Source organism: Heptranchias perlo, chromosome 32 (genome assembly GCF_035084215.1).
Source record: "Heptranchias perlo isolate sHepPer1 chromosome 32, sHepPer1.hap1, whole genome shotgun sequence".
NCBI classification, from domain to species: Eukaryota; Metazoa; Chordata; class Chondrichthyes; order Hexanchiformes; family Hexanchidae; genus Heptranchias; species Heptranchias perlo.
The window spans coordinates 17,501,498-17,522,357 of record NC_090356.1 but is presented as its reverse complement, the minus strand read 5'-3'; the positions used below and the strand labels follow the sequence as shown (position 1 = coordinate 17,522,357).

Sequence of the window (20,860 nt, the reverse complement as noted above, 5' to 3'; positions counted from 1 at the left end):
CCTAACAAAACTCTAACTATCTCAGTCTTGATGTGGAGATGCCGGTGATGGACTGGGGTTGACAATTGTAAACAATTTTACAACACCAAGTTATAGTCCAACGATTTTTATTTGAAATCTACAAGCTTTCGGAGGTTTCCTCCTTCCTGAGGAGAAACATTTACCTGTAGATTTCAAATAAAAATCGTTGGACTATAACTTGGTGTTGTAAAATTGTTTACATATCTCAGTCTTGAAAGCCCGAATTGTCCTGGCATCCACAGTCTTTTGGGAGAGAGAGTTCCAGATTTCTACTACCCCTCGTGTGGAAAAGTGCTTCCTGATTTTGCTCCTGAATGGTCTAGCTCTAATTTTAAACTTATGCCCCTTTGTTCTTGATTCCCCCACCAGAGGAAATAGTTTCTCAGTATCTACTCTAACAAATCCTTTTAAAATTTGAAACACCTCTATCAGATCACCCCTCAATCTTCTACATTCAAGGGAGTTCAAGCTAAGTTTATGCAACCTGTCCTCATAATTTAACCCTCTAAGCCCCAGAATCATTTTAGTGAATCTGTGCTGTACCCATCAAGGCCAGTATATCCTTCCTGAGATGTAGGGCCCGATGTTAGCAGGGCTGCGGGTTCCCGCGCGATTGTAGCATCCAATCCACTAATTGGATCCACTTACCTTCTCCTCCGGGTTCCCCACTGCTGATCTGCACGTCGGGCGGGCTGCGCATGCGCAGTAAGATCTGTCAGCTGGAGGAGCTCTATTTAAAGGGGCAGTCCTCCACTGACAGATGCTGCAATAAACAGAAAAAAATCACAGCATGGAGCAGCCCAGGGGGAAGGCTGCTCCCAGTTTAATGATGCCTCACTCCAGGTATCAATACATGGGGTGAGGAGGAGGGGGAGGACAGAGATCTTCCTCCCGGCGGGCGGGAGGAAGCGGCCTGCCTCTGCCACCAGGAAGGCCTGGCTCAAGGTGGCAGAGGAGGTCACCTGCACCACCAACATATCGCCCACCTGCATACAGTGCAGGAGGCGCTCCAATGATCTCAGTAGGTCAGCCAAAGTGAGTACACTTACTCTTTCCCCCACACTCCGTCTGCCACATCACCGCCCCCAACCCACATCTCCTTCTGCACTGCCAACACTACTCTGTCAAATCACCCCTCATACCCACTCAAACCTCATCCTCATCGTACCTGTACCTACTCACCTCGCCAGTACTCATCCCGCCACTACCACTCAACCCAATCCTCATACAATCTCATGGCTCTATCTCGTACTTACCCTCTCATGCATCTCTTTCACGGCCAGCCTCACTCAACCTGCCACTACCTGTGCTGCAGCCACAGGGCATGCATCACATATGTGCAGTAGGCAGCGTAAGGCAAACATGTCGTGAGCATGAAGGGGATGCACAAGGGTGTTTGAGGGTTTGTCATGGTTGTTACTTATATTGAATTTCTGACCAACTCACATTACATATTATATTGGCACCACTACTGCCAGTCTTCGCGAATCTTGTCTGGTCTGTGCAATAATGCCCTTTCCTGAGGATCACTATGAAGACCTACAACTGATGCCACCCATTGTGTCACTGCAGAGTGGGTGTAGGTGTATTTTCAGGGCTCGTTTGTGCAGACGGCTGAGAGACGTCGGCGATGTCCCCGGTGGCACCCTGGAAGGATGCGGAGGAGAAGTTGTTGAGGGCAGTGATAACTTTGACAGCGACAGGTAAGAAGATGGTGCTTGGGCCAGCCAGGAGCAGCTTGGCATGAAGGAGGCTGCAGATGTCCACGACTACATGTCGAGTGACTCTGAGCCTCCGTGTGCACTGCTGCTCAGAGAGGTCCAGGAAGCTGAGCCTCGGTCTGTGGACCCTGTGGCGAGGGTAGTGCCCTCTGCGACGCATCTCTCTCTGCGGTAGCCCTCCCTCCTGCTGTGCAAGTGGATGTGTCACAGCACTCTGTTGTGAAGCTCCACGTGTCAGAGGTGGACGGCGTGGATAGCGAGGCTGGTGATGCTATTCGCCCTCCGAGGAGGTCATGACTGCAGCCACGGCGGCCCCCATCCAGAAGATGTACATCTGAGGGGGTCCGCAAGGTAGGTACATGTGTCTGGACACCGGGGTAAGTGTGCAAGTTGGTGACTTTGATTGTCAGGAGGAGGGTGGTGGAGGCCAAACTTTGTCCCAAGTGACAGAGTGGCCTCCTGCAATGAGTGAGGGTCTCCCCCCCCAACCTGTCAAATGGACCTTTGCAGCTGCCACAGGCTGATGGCGGCAACAGGTCCATTTGAACTGGGAGTGTTTCCCCCAGTGTGGGAAACAGTCCCAGTTTGCTCTAAAATCCCACCCCTCCTCACATAATCCCTTAATCAGGTCAGTTAATGACCTGAACAAGCCAACTAAATACTTTCAAGTGGCATCCCGCTGGCTTTAATTGCCTGCGGGATTCCCACCAGCGGGGGGCTGCGCGCGCACGCCGGTGCATCAGCGGGGAACCCGGAAGTGCGCGGGTTCGAGGCGGGCTCCGGTCCCGCTACGGGATTTCACGATTTTCGGGGCCCCCCGCCAGGAACACACCCGATAGCGGGTGCTAAAATGCTGCCCGTAGTGTCCAAAGCTGAACGCAGTACTCCAGATGGGGTCTGACTAAGGCTTTGTACAACTGACACACAACTTCATCCCCTTTGTAATCCAGCCCCCTTGAGATAAAGGCCAACATTCCATTAGACTTTTTGATTGCTTTTTATACCTATCTACTAGTTTTTCATGATTTGTGTACATGGACTCCCAAATCTCTTTGCTCCTCTACAGTTCCTAATTTCTCACCATTTAGAAAATACTCTGATTTGTCTTCCTTGGGTCCAAAAAGGATGACCTCACACTTGACCACATTGAACTTCATTTGACATAGTTTTGCCCACTCACTTAATCTATCTCTGTCCCTTTGCAGATTCCTGGTCCTATCTGCACTACTTACTGTCCTTCATAACTTAGTTTCATCTGCAAACTTAGATATATAACTCTCTATTCCTTCATCCAGGTCATTATTAAATATGGTGAAAAGTTGAGGTTCCAAAACAGATCTCTGGGGAACACCACTTAGCACATCCCGCCAATCAGAGTATCTACCTTTAATGCCCACTCTCTGTCTCCTACCTCCCAACCAATTTCCAACTCAAGTCAAAAGGCTACTTCCAATTCTGTGCACTCTAATTTTTACTAATACCTCGTGTGGAAGCTTATCAATTGCCTTCTGGAAGTCCATAAAGATAACATCCATAGATGCTCCTTTATCTACCTTATTGGTGACATCCTCAAAAAATTCAACTAGATTCCTCTCATTCCTCTACTACCATAACTTTCCCATTGAAACTCATCCCTCCAGTACTCCAACTCCCCTAAGAAAGCTTGTTCCTCTTTCCTGTCAAAGCTCATTCCTCTGGTACCCTAACTCTCCCATTGAAGCTCATTCCTCTGGTACCCTAACTCTCCTATTGAAGCTCATTCCTCTAGTACTCTAATTCTCCTATCAAAATTGTTCCTCTCGTACCCCAACTTTTCCATTACAGCCCATCCCTCTGATATGTCAACTCTCCACTGAAGCTTGTTCCTTTCATACCTTAATTCACCCATTGAAGCCTATTCCTCTAGTACGCCAACTCTGCCATCAAAACTCTTCCCTCTAGTACCTTCACTCATTCATTGAAGCCCTTTCCTCTAGTACTCTAACTCTTCCATCAAAACTCTTCCTCTAGTACCCTAAGTCTCCCACTGAAGCTCATTCCTGCATTGCCCTAGCTCATTCAAAGCTTGTCCCTTTAGTACACTAACTCTCTCATTAAAGCTACCTTAACTTTTCCATTGTAACTCATCCCTCCAGTACCCTTACTCCCCTATCAAAGTACTCTAAAATTACTATCAAAGCTTGTTCCTCTCTGACCCTAATTCTCCTATCAAAGCCCTTCCTTCTAGTACCCTAACTTAACCATAAAAGCCCATACTTTCTAGTGTACTAACTCTCTCTTTTCAGCATCCAGCTGCATTTTGAATGTGCTTAATTGTCATTAGAGGGTCAGCATAATTTCTGTAGTCTTGAATTGTTCTGGTTATATATCCTAGCATTTTATTAGCATTTTAACCCCTTCACCATGTTGTCCAGGCATTGAACATGACAAGTCTCCTACTATTTCAGGTCCTGATGCTAATTCTATTCAGTGAGCAATTAATAATCACATGAAACAGATTCTCTCTAAAATGATGGTACAAATATCTTGTCAGAAAGTTTCTTCAAATTATTGAGATATTTACTTCCCAAGTCAGTATTACAGATTATAGTAAAACCTGCACAATTCATTCTCAATGACTAAAAATGGACAACTTAGCAAAGAAAAACATACCTCAGAGCAGGAGATGTACTTCTGGTGGGAGGTACATCTCCATCTCTGTAATAAGCAGTAATGAAATGATGTGTCCAAGAAAATGGAAATAAGCCAGGACAATGAACAGTGACGCCAGATAAACAAATCATTCAACATAAGGAATCCAAGATGAAAATATTGAGAACCTTGGAAATAGTGACTATAAAGAAGAGATAGTAGGAGAGAAGTTGATCGAAAGTTTCACTTTACAGCACTGCCTCACCTACACTGAGAGAAGGAAAATCCTACTTGCACATTGATGATGTGACAGTGAAACACTGACAGGATCCCCCACACTGTGGGCTTGGAATCTTACTTGCAGTCTTGTGACTGGCCGTCTGCTGCTGCACATCACACTGACCTCTGTGGAAAAGCTTCTGTCACAGGGTATATAACTAGCCCTAGGATTCTGTTGTAGAACAGGTTCAATCCAAACCATCACCTGCTGAGTTGCATCTAATGAGCACTCTGAACAGTGAATTGGACCGTTGCTTCCAGAAGATGTTTCCATTTGACTTGGTTCATATTTACTCACATGAACTCCTGATTAGCCACGGTGTTTGTGCCCTGGATTACTTCCACTTGATTTCGATTGTCCTCTAGAGCTCAATTATTTCTCACAAACTGATGGAATCAACTTCCCTGCTGCATCTATGGGCAAATGCACTTCCCAGTCTGAGAATGGGCCATAGGGACCCAGATGGTGCCTAGGTTCACACACACATACTCTTTTGAAAAGGAATCTCTAGATAGCAACCAGCTGTGGGGAACACTGGTTGATTTTTACCCCTTCTTCACTGGTGTCAGCTGTGGCTCAGTGGTAGTACTCTTGCCTCTGAGTTAGAAGGTTGTGGGTTCAGGACCCATTCCAGAGACTTAAAGTATATAGTCTAGGTTGAAGCTAAAGTGCTGCACTGTCAAAGGTGCTGTCTTTAGGATGACATTAAACCGTGGCCCGTTTTCCGCCTCAGGTGGACGTAAAAGATCCCATGGAACTATTCGAAGAAGAGCAGGGCAGTTCTCCCCAGCGTCCTGGCTAATATTTATCCCTTTGTGGGATCTTGCTGTGTGCAAATTGTCTGCTGTGTTACTTACATTACAACAGTGACTACACATCAAAGATACTTTGTTGGCTGTAAACCTTTGTGACGCTGAGGCCATGAAAGCCGTTATATAAATGCACGTTCTTTATTTTTTACTTTCTTCTTTCTTGGCCCAGGGGTACTGAAGCCAATTATAGTGCCCCAGTTACTGCATGGACAGAGATCAGCTAACTCAGGGACTAGGGACAGAATCTGAGACCCTCTTGTTTTATACCACTGACTTACCCGCCACCAAGCAAGCAGGGAGCATTCCGAATTGTATGAGTTGCATTAAACAGAACGGACAGGCAACATACTGAAAGCTTTCCATGTGAATTGGGAATGTTTTAAAAAAAGCACAGGATACTGAAGGAACAAAAATAAACTGTTTAGTTGAAAAAACACATAAAAAGTTTCACAGGCAAAAAAAATACTTTTCTTGTATTTCCAGATGCACCATTGTAAAATGCAGTTAACTTTACCCAATTGCTTTATAAAATGAAATTAACAAAAAAATCAACATTATTTCTTTAAAATGTTTATAATTAAATAGTTATATGTGCATTACTATATAAATATGTACAAGTTCACCAAGTTTATATAAAGGTTTTATGCGTAAAAAAAATGTAATTTTTTTAATAAAGAACTACTTAAATTTTCTGCTTACAAAAAGTGCAAGTTATTTGCTACCAGGCTTTTAGAAAACCCATTACTGGAGGATCCTCTACAGGTCTGCACTTTGGATACGGTGCCATAGTGGAATGGGATGCTACCTTGACAACTCCCACAGACTGACTTTCAGAGGAACCACTAGAACATCTCAGAGTTCTGAGAATAATGGCTGCTGCTTTCTGACAGATTTACAGAGAGACAACCTGTTCCACACAGCCAACCCAGCCCACTGCCTGCACCCAAACAGCCTGTATAATGTCATGCAATATTGTTCCATTAGTATGAATTTCCATTAAACCTGATTGCAGTTTCACTGATGCTACTTAATGGCCTGATGGACCTGCCCAGAGGTATCCTAAAATATGCCCTCAGGATGATGATCGCCAGCACTGTGGCCAAAGTGTCTCTAGGCTTGTTTTTATAGACTCGATGGCATATGATGTTATCTAGAGATGGCTATTGAGAGCACAGGAGTGAAACCCTCCTATACCTTAGCTGCACATTGCAAGATTTGGACTGCAGGTCCCTTGTCTTCAGGAGATATGGCAAGCTCCCCTCACTATATCTGTCTTTGTTTCTTTCTTTCAGATGCTCAGGAGTTCTTGGAGTGACTTCAAGTAACAAAATGCAGAATATTTTTGGAGACAGGAGGAAATATTTTCATTTCAGTGACTTCAGTTCAAAAAGTGCTTCATTGGATGCAAAGCGCTTTGGGACATCATGAGGACATGGAAAGGCACTATACACATACAAGTCTTTCTTTCTTTTCTTTGAGCATGAATTGCAGGTTTTATAACAAGAGTTGTCCAGAAAATGGAAATCGCTTTATTAATCCAACATTCAGCAAAAGATTCTAGACCATGGATTTAGAAATGAGATTTACAAATTTATTTATTAAATACTAAACAGCATCCCATGGCATTGCACATGGGGAGTCAAAAACAAATAGTCCTCAGGTGAAGTGGGGTTATAAGGTGGGGGATAATTTGACCAGGGCGTACAGACATAATCCAGTCGCCTCTTTGAAGTCATGCATTCAATCCTGATAATACTTCGATTTTATATCGTTCTTTGTAATTAAATAGCAAAATTTAAGGCAATTTGAGAAGCAGAGTAGAGTTGGTTGGAGCTATGCTGTATATAATCTGACGAGCTGGGAGATGCCAAACTGAGAAGCTACAATGTGACAAGTTTACATAGGCAGATTCCATTATAATTACAGACATTTGAATTGATCATGGAGAAAGTGGACAAGAATTGTGTGCAGATTTTTAATGTAATATAGATTATTGGCAAATAATCTGTAAGAGATTTTATGAACATGGCTCTGAAATGATTTCTTGTTTTTGAATAAATGAATGAATGAAGGAAGACTCTGTATCACATTTATCAAAACTAGAAACCTCAGAAAGTACATTGGAAACCTTGCCCAAAGATTAAACTGTTTAACACTCATTTTTCTCACAGTGAACAGATCGGAATGGATTTTCTTGGTGCCAATTGCATTGAGGCACATGTTTGAAATTGTGAACACATTTTGTGCTGTTATCTGCATTTCTGACACTCTTGATGGCTCATCTGTTGGAGAGAATGCTGTTTTGCTTCTAAAGATAAAGTTGCTTTTTTCCCCGGAGTAACACATGATGGGGAAGAATCCAATACTCTCCACTTGATTAGCAAGTAGAAATTAGATAAAAGTCACCTTCGGTGCCGTGGCTTCACCCACAGACGTTGCCGACTCACCTGCCAACTGTCACGGCTAATGGAAAATACTGGTGACATTTGGATATTGAATGGTGCATCTACACATGAAATAACAGTGAGGGCAGAGAAAACAGCTTGTGCACCTTCAGATCTGCAGACTAACCCCACAGGCCCATTTTAGGTCACTTTGGGCATGTAATGTGGTCATTGGTTTTGATCCTAGAAATTATCCACCAAAGCTGGGAAAATATGTTGTTTTCAAAGCACTGAAATACTCAACAGCAGGTGACTAACAGTGAATGAGACCTTTGTTAATTTCACCTAATGCCTTTAGTTTTTTTTAAACTCCAATATAAATGTTTTTTGAGAATTCTGTAATTTTATCACAGACCATTTATTCTCTTTGGAAATGTTAAGAAATAAATAAATCCTAATTAAATGAAAACCTGAATTTGCATACACAGGATTAATACCACATTAGTGGTGATTTTATTTCTCTTTATGTTGTTGCACTCATCCGGGTGAGAGCTGTTAGTGGAGGGGAATAGACCTCTTCCAATTTCCGACAATCAATATCAGCATCAAGCACTCCCAGGTCAGGTTCATCAGGTTCAGATGCAGACTTAAGCTCCCTACACTCTACTCCAACAATGTGCCTCAGCCCCAACCTCAGAGCACCCCTACTACATCACAATGGCATTTTTTCACTTTCCCACACCAGCCATGCTGAGGCCTTTCTGGGTGAGACTGTCAAATTAAGGACAGTTTTTGTGGCCAATGCCCACTGGGAACTGGATTGAAACTGCCCAAGCATTTCACATAGGACCCTTACAGCTAGCAGACTGAGAGAACTTTCATCCAACAGCTGGGCTGAATTTGAACCCAGGTCCCAGAAGGGAAATACCACATAGAACCCACTGCAGCACCCAGTTTCCCTCAGTGATGGGTTTTGATGGGTAATGTCATGCACTGGGTGTATGAGACAGTTTATGAATTATTTCCCTTTATGTTGTTGCACTCATCCAGGTGAGAGCTGTTAGTGGAGGGGAATGGGCCTCTTCCAATTTCCAACGATCAATATCAGCATCAAGCACTCCCAGTGCGACACAAAGGAAAACCTTGTAAACTTGATTCAGTGTCCTTTAAAGGGGCATTGGCTTTGTAAGAGGAATGTACTGCATCTGTTCTGCAGTCCTGATGAAGGTCACAGCTGAAGCATTAACCTGTCCTTTTCACTAACTCAATGCAGACTAGAAAAGCCATTCAGCCCATCTCCCTCCAGAAATATGCTACAGGCCCCACCCAATCAGCTCATCTGTTTTTCATTGATTCTAAGGTTTTGGCTCCACTACCCAGAAATTCCACATGTCAATCACTCTTTGTGTAAAGGATTTCGTGATATCAGTCCTAAATTTGCCTTTCACCAGTTTCATCTTGCCCCCCACCCCACCTTGTTCTACTGTCACTGTTTAGTGTGAAGTAGTGTTCAAGATTTACTTTTCTCTCAGTGTTTACTATTTTTATATGCTTATAAGGTCTCCTCTCGGAGGTATGTTTTGAAGGCTGAAAAGCCCAAGTTTACCCAGTCTTTCCTCATCACTCATTCCTCTGACCCTAAGAGCAGTTTAGTGACCACTTACTGATCCACTGGATGTGCATTTCCAATATTTCCTGTCTATATATTTGCAATCCATTGATGCATTCTGGCACAAACTGTCTTATCCCATCGGGCGGTAAGCAAATAAATACGAAGAAGCCGCTTGCAAAGGTCAGGGGTGCATGTGCGGTCTTCCAGTATTGGAGGGCGCTGACAATACTGGAGTCCAAAGTTTCACGAGCAATATTAGTAGGACGTTGTTAGAGGTTAGTGATGGAAGGAGCTGTGTACGATTATTCCAATCACTCTGTGTCAACCCTGGTTACCAGCACTAAACATTAACACAACAAACCCTTTGAATTAAAGAAAAAAAGAGAATAGGCCCCGTTTATCTTTACAAATCCCGCCTCCAGCCGATGAGCTGATTGGCTGTAGCGTGTACGCAACGTCAGTGGCGGGGGAGCCTATTGGTCAGTTTCAGTGCCAATTTCGCTACTTCCTAAATGTATCAAGTTAATAGATATCGGAGCTGAATCGCGGGGTTTTGCTTCGCAGAGCTGGCCGTCCTTATTTGTTTATCGTTAATGCAAGGTCCCGCTGGAGGGGTATTGTCGGGAGACCGAGGGGGACAGGGCTTGCCTCCCGTCTGCTGAACACCCCCACCCCCGGTTCCACCGCCCAGACCAATGGTTGCATAGAGTGATTGGGGTTGAATTCTTCCACCATGGGGAATGGGATGTGCTCCAGGAGACAGAAGGGGCTCCTCCAGACGGGATTCTGTGCCCTACTTGTACTTTGTTTTGGGCTCGGGTTTTACACCTACACCCACCTGAAGGAGAACGTGAGAAGCGCCGAAATGTTGGCCCAGAAATACAAGCAACAGCAGGAATCGGTCTCGGCTCAGTTACAAGGTGGGTCTGATAAATAAGCTGCTTTCCAGAGGAGTTTAAAACGCTCCAGACACAGCAGAGTAAAACGAATGATGGAGGGCGGGGTTAGAGGCATCCGGTGATTGTAACATTTTGGACCATTGCAACTTTGTTTAAATTCTTACAAAGCGGAGACACTTTATTCACTTCTAGTTATTTGAAGTGAAAAGTTAGTTTTTACGCATCAGATTATTTCTGCCCCCTTTTTCTGGGGAGTATTGTAAATTCTACTAATTCGGTATGTTTACATTCCTGGAATAGTTCTCAACTGCGAGAAGTTTTGAGTTCAAGTGAAGACTCACTTCGCATCAACTCAAACCCTCAGGTCTGTCCTCCACTTGTTAATCTCTGGTGCTCTGGGCGAAATTATTGACTGAGAAACCAGGTAGAATATTCATTAGTGTTTGGGGGGACAAGGAGCTGATCTTCTAGGTCAGGCCCTTCTCTCGAGATTTAGGTTCACTAACACTGTTTAGGGGAGGGGGGGGGGGTTAGAAAGCGTGTTTGATCAACCAACTCAAACCGTTCAATTCTGCCCCACTTCCCCGGGTAGTGCAGAGTGTCAACAGAGGAGCTGGAGATGTATTCAGCTATATTCGGCCCTTGGTGGGGTGCCTGTATCATCTCAGCATTTAAAGATTCCCAGCCAGATAGTTTCTGCTGAAGTTGTTAGACCCGTGATATATTAACTTTGTGTAATTATTCAGAATTTTGAATGCAAAATTGATAATGTAGCCAGTGCAACAATCTGGTTACTTGAACCACCGATGAAAGGACAGAATCAGTTTTGGGTAAGGAAGTGGGTTCTGTTTGTCAATGCAACCCATAATAGTTCTGATCCGTACAGTCTTATCTGATGGTGGTTATGCTGGTCCTTTGTTGGACCTGTTGACTTCGATTTATGTCTTGCTAGTCCTTTGTTGATTGGTGCAAGAAGCGGATCTGAACCTCTACTCAAGGCCACATTAGTTATGTTTACACTACAACTTCACTGTTACTGGAAGTGTAAATTTGGACTCCACCTGAGCTGATTCTGGAGAAAAGCTGCATGAAATTCCATGAGAAGGCATAAACTGCTTGTTTAACGCTGCACGGAATATAACTCCAGTGCGGTGACAAACTGGACTTAAAAAGAGTCCAATTTTAAAACGTTCAGCCCTGTAAGCATTAAAAATTGTACTGCTGGGAGAGGAGCTCTGTACAATTGGGCTGCTGGGAGGGGTTTTGTGTGTGTGTGTGTGTGTTAAAACCAGGCATACGCAGAGCCCTCTCCTGGTCAGCAGATTTAAAGTTCAAACCAGTCAGTGTAAACAGGTGCTGCAGTACTGAGAGATGGAAGCCTTTCTTGCCCCTCTGTTGGTAAATTCTCTACTTAGTTTCAACCAGATAGGAGATTGAGTTTTGAGTAAAAACCTTAGCATTGGTCAGATTTCCACAGGTTTGTATCGTTCCCTCCTGTGTAAAACTAGCAGGAAACAATTTTTTGCATCATAAAATCCAATGTTTGGCACCTTCAAATAATGAGCCAGCTTACCTCACACTCAAAAAAAAACCCACCTGAACCATCAGCATTTCCTCATATACAGAATATAAACCGTTGAAACATAACTTCAAGCTCCACGAAATGTAAACAAAAAGGGATTTTTTTTCTCCAATGCAACATGCAGAATGCAGATATAGAATAAATACACCCATTATAAACCATTGCAGTGTGAGTTCCAGACTGTGCATCATTTCACAGCATTGCTGGGCAAGAATATTTTTATACAAGAAATATAAAAGTTAATGCTGGGAATCTGAAATAAAAACAGTAAATGTTGTAGTAAATGGGTTTGTTTTTGTACTTATTAACTTATTTCTGTAATGTTACATTCAACATATAAGCGGTTAACTCCCAAGGCTGCACATAGCATCTCTTTTTTTAAACCATAAACCAGCATGGAATTGAGGGCAAATTATTGACCTGGTTAGGAAATTGGCTGAGCGGCAGGAGACAGAGAGTAAGGATAATGGGCAGGTACTCAAATTGGCAGGATGTGACTAGTGGTGTCCCACAGGGATCTGTGTTGGGGCCTCAACTATTCACTGTATTTATTAACGACTTAGATGACAGGATAGAGAGCCACATATCCAACTTTGCTGATTACACAAAGACAGGCAGCTCTGTAAGCAGTAGATGGAAGCATAAAGTTACAGAGATATAGTAATAGATTAAGTGAATGGACAAAACTGTGGCAAATGGATTTTGATATAGGCAAGTTTGAGGTCATCCACTTTGAACCTAAAAAGGATAGATCAGAGTACATTCTAAATGCTGAAGAGAGTTCCAAACTTCCATCACCCTTTGCGTGAAGAAGTGTTTCCTAACTTCACTCCTGAAAGTCCTGGCTCTAATTTTTAGGCTATGTCCCCTAGTCCTGGACTCCGCAACCAGTGGAAATAGTTTCTCCCTCAAGCTCAAAGCAGTGGATGTCCAAAGTGATTTAGGGGTTCATGTACATCGATCATTAAAATGTCATGGACAGGTACAGAAAATAATCAAAAAGGCTAATGGAATGCTGCCCTTTATATCAAGAGGACTAGAATACAAGGGGATAGAAGTTATGCTACAGCTCTACACCTGGAGTACTGTGTTCCGTTCTGAGCACCGCATCTTAGGAAGGATATATTGGCCTTGAAGGGAATGCAGTGTAGATTTACTAGAATGATACCTGGACTCTAAGGGTTAAATTACGAGGCGAGATTACACAAACTAGGGTTGTATTCCCTGGAATTTAGAAGATTAAGGGGTTGATCGCAGTTTTCAAGCTATTAAGAGGAACTGATGATAGATAGGGAGAAACTATTTTTGCTGGTTGGGGAGTCCAGGACTATGGGACGTAGTCTAAAAATTAGAGCCAGGACTTTCAGGAGTGAAGTTAGGAAATATTTCTGCACGCAAAGGGTGTCAGAAGTTTGGAACTCCCCTCCGCAAACAGCAATTGATGTTAGTTATTAATTTGTTAATTGATGTCAGTTGTTAATTTTAAATCTGGAATTGATAGATTTTTGTTAACCAAATATATTAAGGGATATGGGGCTACGGCAGGTATATGGAGTTAGGTCACAGATCAGCCATGATCTCACTGAATGGTGGAACAGGCTCGAGAAGCTAAATGTCCTACTCCTGTTCCTATGTTCCTCTAGCAGCCTGAAACTAGCCTTTTTGTCCATTGGATTTTCCTCAAGATTCAACTTCATTTAGATTGTCATAATAGTGATTTGAAATGTTGATTAGTTATCCAGAGGGAGAGTTGTTATTTGCAACTTGTGGCATTGTGAGAGATGATTCCTTACTACACCTGGTGGTCTACGGTATCATTCTATTTCATTCTCACAGCAGGGGAAGGGGACATAACCAGGCAGACTCTTGGGACCCCCTTGAGCCCACTTGAAACAGTAGACCTCATTATAGGGTAGTCACTCTGACAGTCCCTTGAAGAAAGGGACAGGCCATTGGATGGCTGGGGCCCTCTGTAATTGCAGCTTGATGGGCAGATACATCATCTCATAGACTTGAGGGGGTCAGTTTCTCTCAGTTACATAGTTGTGTGAATTTTGCAGCCAACAGCAAAAGCCTGCCTGTATTGTAAAGCTTGAAGCAGTTTAGCTTCAAAGGGCTAAGCTAGTTTAAATAGTTTTCTGTCTTAGAATCTGTGTGTAGAGAGAAATCAAGTTGCGTGTTTATTGTTTTTATATACCAAAAAGTGCAGGGAAACTGATATTCTCAGTACGTTACACTACATAATGTTATTTCATGTATTTTTATGCAAATAAATAAGTTATTGATTTGAAACCTGTATCTAGTGTTGGAATGCTCATTCAGTCCACCTTCCATAAAGAGAGGAGGATGCATGAGACGGCATGTGTTATATTCCAACAGCCGGTGTGTGGAGTAAGGGTTCTCCATTACGGTCCTTGGATCATGATATTGTTTAACTTGATATTAGGCAGAAAAGGATGTACTCTGGATCAAAAGGGGCACGAGGTCCATTTATGGGAGTTACGGGTGACTCCGAACCCAAGGAAATATCTAGCGTGAAAACCCAAACATTGTAAGCATTGGAAATACACAGCAGGTCCATAAGCTTCTGAAAGGGAAAAGACAAGTTAACCAGGTTCATCGTGGAAATTTAAGATCTGCAGCAAGATTAAGGCACCAAGTGAGGATGAGTTAGGCTAAGCATCTTCAATGGAAAAATGGCTTTAAAGGAGGGAGGTAGGGACGGGGCAGCAGAATCTGTCCAGCAGAAGGCTGGAAAATTGTACATATTTTTACATTGAGGCAAAAATAATCAGCTTCCTATTGACAAAAGCAAGTAATGAGCAGATTTGCATGGCTGACCTTTCATTGTGGACCTGGCCTTTCGCCCAGGAGCCCTGTGAAACACTGGAGATCTGGCCTTGGTTCAATATTTATGGGATTAAAGAGTGGGCTTTTTTCGGGGAGGGGGATGGGTGAGGGTGGTAAATGTCCTAACGTCGGTGGTTATACATTGATCTGGTACAACCTCCTCCAGCCCTACAACCCTCTGAGATCTCTGCGCTGCTCCAATTCTGGTCTCTTGCGCATCTACGGTTTCCTTCGCTCCACCATTGGCGGCCGTGCCATCAGCTGCCTAGGCCCTAAGCTCTGGAATTCCTTCCCTAAACCCCTCTGCTTCTTTACCTCTTTCTCCTCCCTTAAGTCGCTCCTTAAAACCTACCTCTTTGACCAAGCTTTTCGTCACCTGTCCTAATATCTCCTTATGTGGCTCAGTGCCAAATTTTGTCTGATAACGTTTCTGTGAAGAGCCTTGGGGCGTTTTACTAGGTTAAAGGTGCTTTATAAATGCAAGTTGTTTGTTTGCAGCGCCTCTGGGCCTTTGGTTGTTGTCCTTGTGAGAATGTTGAGGTGTCAGTGCCTCATAGTGATTGGGTAATGCTGTAGCATCCTGGATGAAGGGCGGCTTGGTGAGGAGTCCTGCAGTGGAGTGTTACTCGTGCTGTCTAATGTTCCTCAATATCTGCATTGTTTGTTGAGGGGGAAGTAGAATCTTGTTGACTTGCTGGGCAGCCTTGTTTGGAGGAGTCCTATTTTAGAGTGATTTGACTTAACTCTGATCCTGGCCTCTTTGTGCTTTGGGGCTCGGGAAGTCCTACTGGTGTCTGAATAATGGGCAAAAGAAAAGAACTTGTGTTTATACAGCACCTTTCATGATCTCATGTCTCAAAGCATTTTACAGCCACTTTTGAAGTGTAGTCACTGTTGTAGGGAAATGCAGCAGACAATTGTGCACAGCAAGGTCCCACAAACAGCAATGAGACAAATGACCAGATAATCTGTTCTAATGTTGGTTGAGGGATAAGTAATGGCCAGGACACCAGAAATAACTCCGCTGCTCTTCTTCAAATAGAGCCATTGAATCTTTTTATGTCCACCTGAGGGGAAAGACAGGGTTCATGGCACCTCTGATAGTGCAGCAAGCCCTGAGTATTGCACTGGAGCATCAGCTTAGATTTTGTGCTTAAGTCTCTGGAGTCGGACTTGAACCCACAACCTTCTGACTCGAGCGAAGGTGCTACCACTGAGCCGCAGCTAACACCAAGTCTGCACCAAATGTTTCAACATGAACTACATGATGGATAATTAGGAATGATTTCTGACCCATAAATTGATTTATCCTCTTGCTCAAACCTGGCATCCGATGAATGGTTTAGATCCATCTTACCCTTGACTAGCAGCCCTCCACAGAAAGCAGAGCTGTCATTTAATATCTTTTTCAGAGGAAATTGTGTAGCATTTCCCAGTGAGCTCATTAATCCACTTAATTTTGAGGAGCGCCTTATTAATGAAGGGTAAGAATAATCCTGATGTGATGAAGGATAAAGAGAAAGAAAGAATTATAAAGAGAAATGATGGTCGATCAGCGTTCCTCCCCTCGAGCAGGCTAAGTCTCAAGTTGTGAATGTGAATGAACCACCTCTTCCCTTGTGGGATCCGAACAAATACATCAGATATGGCTTTGAAAACACAAGATGGCAAATGAGATAAGGTCAAGGTGATGAAGCTGGTAAAGGCTCACTGCAAATGACTGTAATGAGCAGGTATGTTTTACAGTATGCTATTACAGGATCGGTGATTCATTTTGATTCCAGAGCCTAGAAATGACTGTTGGTGATAAGTTGCCAAATGTTTAACACATTCATATGACAGTCTTTTGTCTGACATTTTAACTGAGGTGTTAAAATAAATGTGTTTATATAGCAGACAAAGGAACATTGCACTGATATCGTGAACAGTAATTTGAAAGCTCAAGAAAGAAACACAATCATTTTGTTAATATTTCTATAATGTACATGATTCACTATTGTAGTTTGTCTCAGCTCAGTGGGGTATATTCTCCCAGTGGGTTATATTCTTTTGTATGAACCAGCAGTCTGATACTGTCTGTACTGACCATGAAATGACCAGCAATTTGATACTGTCTGCACTGACCATGAAATGACTGGCCATTTGGTATTGTACATAAAATGTTTAATTTTATCCAGCACAAAACCAAGAAATCGCAATAGTCTGCATGCCGATCAGCATTGAAAGATTGAAAGCAAATTACTGTGGATGCTTTAAATACTCAGCAAATCAGGCAGCATCTGTGGAGAAAGAAACAGTTAACATTTCAGGTCGAAGACCCTTCATCAGAACTGGATTAAACTGAAAATTAAACAGTTTTTAAGCAAGTACAAAGCCAGCGATAGGGTGCAGGGAGGGAGAGGAAAGAACAAAAGGGAAAGGTCTCTGATAAGGTGGAGGGCAGGAGTGATTAAATGACAAAAGCGATGATGGTGCAAGGCAAGGAGGGTGGTAATGGGACAAGAAAAGAAACAAAAGGTGGGTCTAGAGGAGCTGTAAATGGCAACAGCAGAACCATTACCAGCACTTGCTGTCTGAAAAAATGGGAGCAGTGGTTACAATCTGAAGTTATTGAAATTAATGTTGAGTCCAGAAGGTTGTAAAGTGCCTAAACGAAAGATGAGGTGCTGTTCCTCGAGCCTCCATTGAGCTTCATTGGAACAGTATAAGAGGCTGAGGGCAGAGAGGGTGTGGGACAGGGAATTAAAATGGCAAGTGACCGGCAGGTCAGGGTCACGCTTGCTAACTGAGCAGAGGTGTTCAGCAAAGTGACCACCCAATCTGCGTTTGGTCTCCCCAATGTAGAGGAGACGGCATTGTGAGCAGCGAATACAGTATACTAAATTGAAAGAATTACAAGTAAATCGCTGTTTCACCTGGAAGGAGTGTTTGGGGCCCTGGATGGTGGGAAGGGAGGAGGTGAAAGGGCAGGTGTTGCATCTCCTGCGCTCGCACTGGAAGGTGTTGTGGGGAGGAGAGCGGGTGTTGGGGATCATGGAAGAGTGGGAGTGGGAGTGGAGTGGGTGTTTGGTGATGGCATCACGCTGGAGGTGGCGGAATGGTGGAGGATGATACATTGAATGTGGAGGCTGGTGGGGTGGAAGGTGAGGACAAGGGGGATCCTATCGTGATTCTGGGAGGGAGGGGAAGGGGTGAGGGCAGAATTGCGGGAAATAGGATGGACAGGGCCCGGAGAAACTGGGAGAAGGGAATAGAGCCCTTCCAGAAAGTGGGTTGGGATGAATTGTAATCAAGGTAGCTGTGGGAGTTGGCCCTAACCGTCTCCTTTTCACCATGGGCGTCCAGTCCTTCTACACCTCCATCCCCCACCAGGATGGCCTGCGGGCCCACTGTTTCTTCCTTAAATGGAGGCCTAACCAGCCCCCATCCATCATCGCTCTCCTCCTCTCTTGCGCTCTCCTCCTCTCTTGCGCTCTCCTCCTCTCTTGCGCTCTCCTCCTCTCTTGCGCTCTCCTCCTCTCTTGCGCTCTCCTCCTCTCTTGCGCTCTCCTCCTCTCTTGCGCTCTCCTCCTCCTTCCTTTCGTTCTTTCTTGCTTTCGTGCTTGCTTTCTTCTCTCTCACCTACGCACATACTGGATTGGACGGACTGTGTTGCTCTCAATAAAGTTGTTTGCGGTTGGTTGCTGCGCAGCTCCATGTGGAGTTGCAGAAGTCTGTACTCATTATATTATCAGTGAAACTAGTTGTTCTTCATTAATTGGAATGTTCGAGCCCAGCTTTTAATCTGTACTTCTCTGCTGTTTGACAGCCCCTGCCCAGCAGCAGAGAGACAGAGTTGAAAGGTGCGTTGGAGAATGGGTTGTGGAGTTTTTAAGTTGGATGTACTTTGAAATTCTTTCACTCCCCACCACGGTTGTGCTGTGGGAGGGATAGAATCATCGAATGATACAGCACAGAAGGAGGCCATTTGGCCCATCGTGCCTGTGCCAGCACTTTGAAAGAACTATCCAACTAATCCCACTCCCCTGTCCTTTCCCCATAGCCCTGCAAGTTTTTCCTGCGTAAAGAATTTCTCCTCATCTTGTCTCTGGTTCATTTGCCAATTACCTTAAATCTGTGTCCTCTGGTTACCGACCCTTCTGGAAACAGTTTCTCCTTATTTACTCCATCAAAACCATTCATGATTTTGAACATCTCTATTAAATCTCCCCTTCACCTTCTCTGCTCTAAGCAGAACAACCCTAGTTTCACCAATCTCTCCACATAACTGAAGTCTTTCATCCCTGGTACTATTCTAATAAATCTCTTCTGCACCCTCTCAAAGGCCTTGACATCCTTCCTAAAGTGTGGTGCCCAGAATTGAACACAACACTCCAGCTGGGGCCTAACGAGTGTTTTATGAAGGTTCAGCATAACTTCCTTGTTTCTGTACTCTATGCCTCTGTTTATAAAGCCAAGGATACCATATGCTTTTTTTAACAGCCTTCTCAATTTATCCTGCCACCTTCAAACAGGTCTCTCTGTTCCTGCACCCCCTTTAAAATTTTACCATTTAATTTATATTGCCCCTCCTCATTCTTCTTACCAAAGTGCAACACTTCACATTTCTCTGCGTTAAATTGCATCTACCATGTCTCTGCCCATTTCACCAGTCTGTCTATGTCCGCCTGAAGTCTGTTATTATCCTCCACATCGTTTACTACATTTCCGAATTTCGTGTCATCTGCAAACTTTGAAATTATGCCCTGTACACCCAAGTCCAGGTCATTAATATATATCGAAAAGTGCAGTGGTCCCAATACTAACCCCTGGGGGTCACCAGTGTATACTCCCCTCCAGTCTGAACAACAACCGTTCACCACTACTCTCTGCTTTCTGTCCCTTAGCCAATGAGAGGGATGGGAAAGATTTCAGATGTCATCACTGCACGGACGATGACTTGTTACATCAGTGACGCAAACGCCACCCGATTGGCGCTGGGTTTCAGCCGGCGCCTGGTGCTCTTCGAGGAATGTGCATGCTGGGACCCATCTGTCTCCTGTCATTGCTGGTTTCTCACTGAACTCGGTAAGTGGTCTCATTACCCCAGCCCTTTAAACTCTGCCTCACTGCACCCTGCACCACCTTAACATTCTAACCTTTCCACCAAATGTGTTATCAGTGATTTTTAATTTTCTTTAACCCTCGTGTGTCTGCATCTATAAATTTTGAGTTGCCCTCCCTCCGCACCGCCACCACCACCCCACTCTCCCCGCACCACCACCCCATCCTCCCTTTGGTGATTTAAAAGTACTGAATAGGGTTTCTGTCAATTTACTTCCTCACTTCTGCTCCCTTCCTCAGTATTCTACCTCCTCTCCTGTGTTGGGAGAAGGTTTGTTCTGTGGGGTGAATGTGTTGAAATCATAAACCTGTTCTTTCTCAGGCTGGGTGAGTTGCAGTTCAATAAACATCAGTCATTAGTGGGCACCCTAGCCCGGGCCTCCGAGGTAAAATTGTAGACATCCCCCGCACCATCCTGCCCCAGCAGGGATCAGCTAACTCTGTATGACTGGAGGATTGAACCTGGGAATTATAGTGTGATTCAGTACCACACAGGCACGCTGTACATTTATCCACCGAGCCATCAGGGACCACCTCTAGTTCTGTTTCAGTTTGCACATACTGTATGGGTGCAGCATGATGTTTCTTCAGTGACCTATTAGCCAAAGAGCATCTTGCACACCTCTATTGGACTTATTCTTATCCTTGGCGGTGGCTGTGGGGGTTGCCATGGAGTTTGAATGGCCTAACTTATTCCGCCCCCTTCTGAAACAAGATTGGAGGGTGAGTCATGTTGGACTGTGATAAAGTACCCATGTACCAACATGCCTACTATTGAAGGCATGGATTGGTGGGTGGGGTAGGGAGGTGTCTGCAAAGTCTGGTCAATCCTTGCTCTGCTGGGGTAGACAGACTGTCGACACCCCAAGCACTTAGAGTAACAGGTTGGAGCTGATAAAGATGTGTCGCTGCGGCTCTTTGTCTGACTCAGTCCCAGGACGATGGGTCTGATCTGGGGACCAAGA

General features: G+C 44.1%; 1 protein-coding gene across 1 annotated transcript in view; it reads left to right on the top strand.

Annotated features, from left to right (window-relative positions):
* Positions 1-9,981: 9,981 nt before the first annotated feature.
* The window catches only part of LOC137300790 (Golgi integral membrane protein 4-like), a 41,000-nt gene continuing 30,121 nt past the window's right edge, over positions 9,982-20,860 (top strand). The window contains exon 1 of the mRNA XM_067970050.1: positions 9,982-10,381. Coding sequence (XP_067826151.1) covers positions 10,195-10,381 — 187 coding nt within the window. The 5' untranslated portion in view covers positions 9,982-10,194. The remainder of the gene's footprint in view (positions 10,382-20,860) is intronic.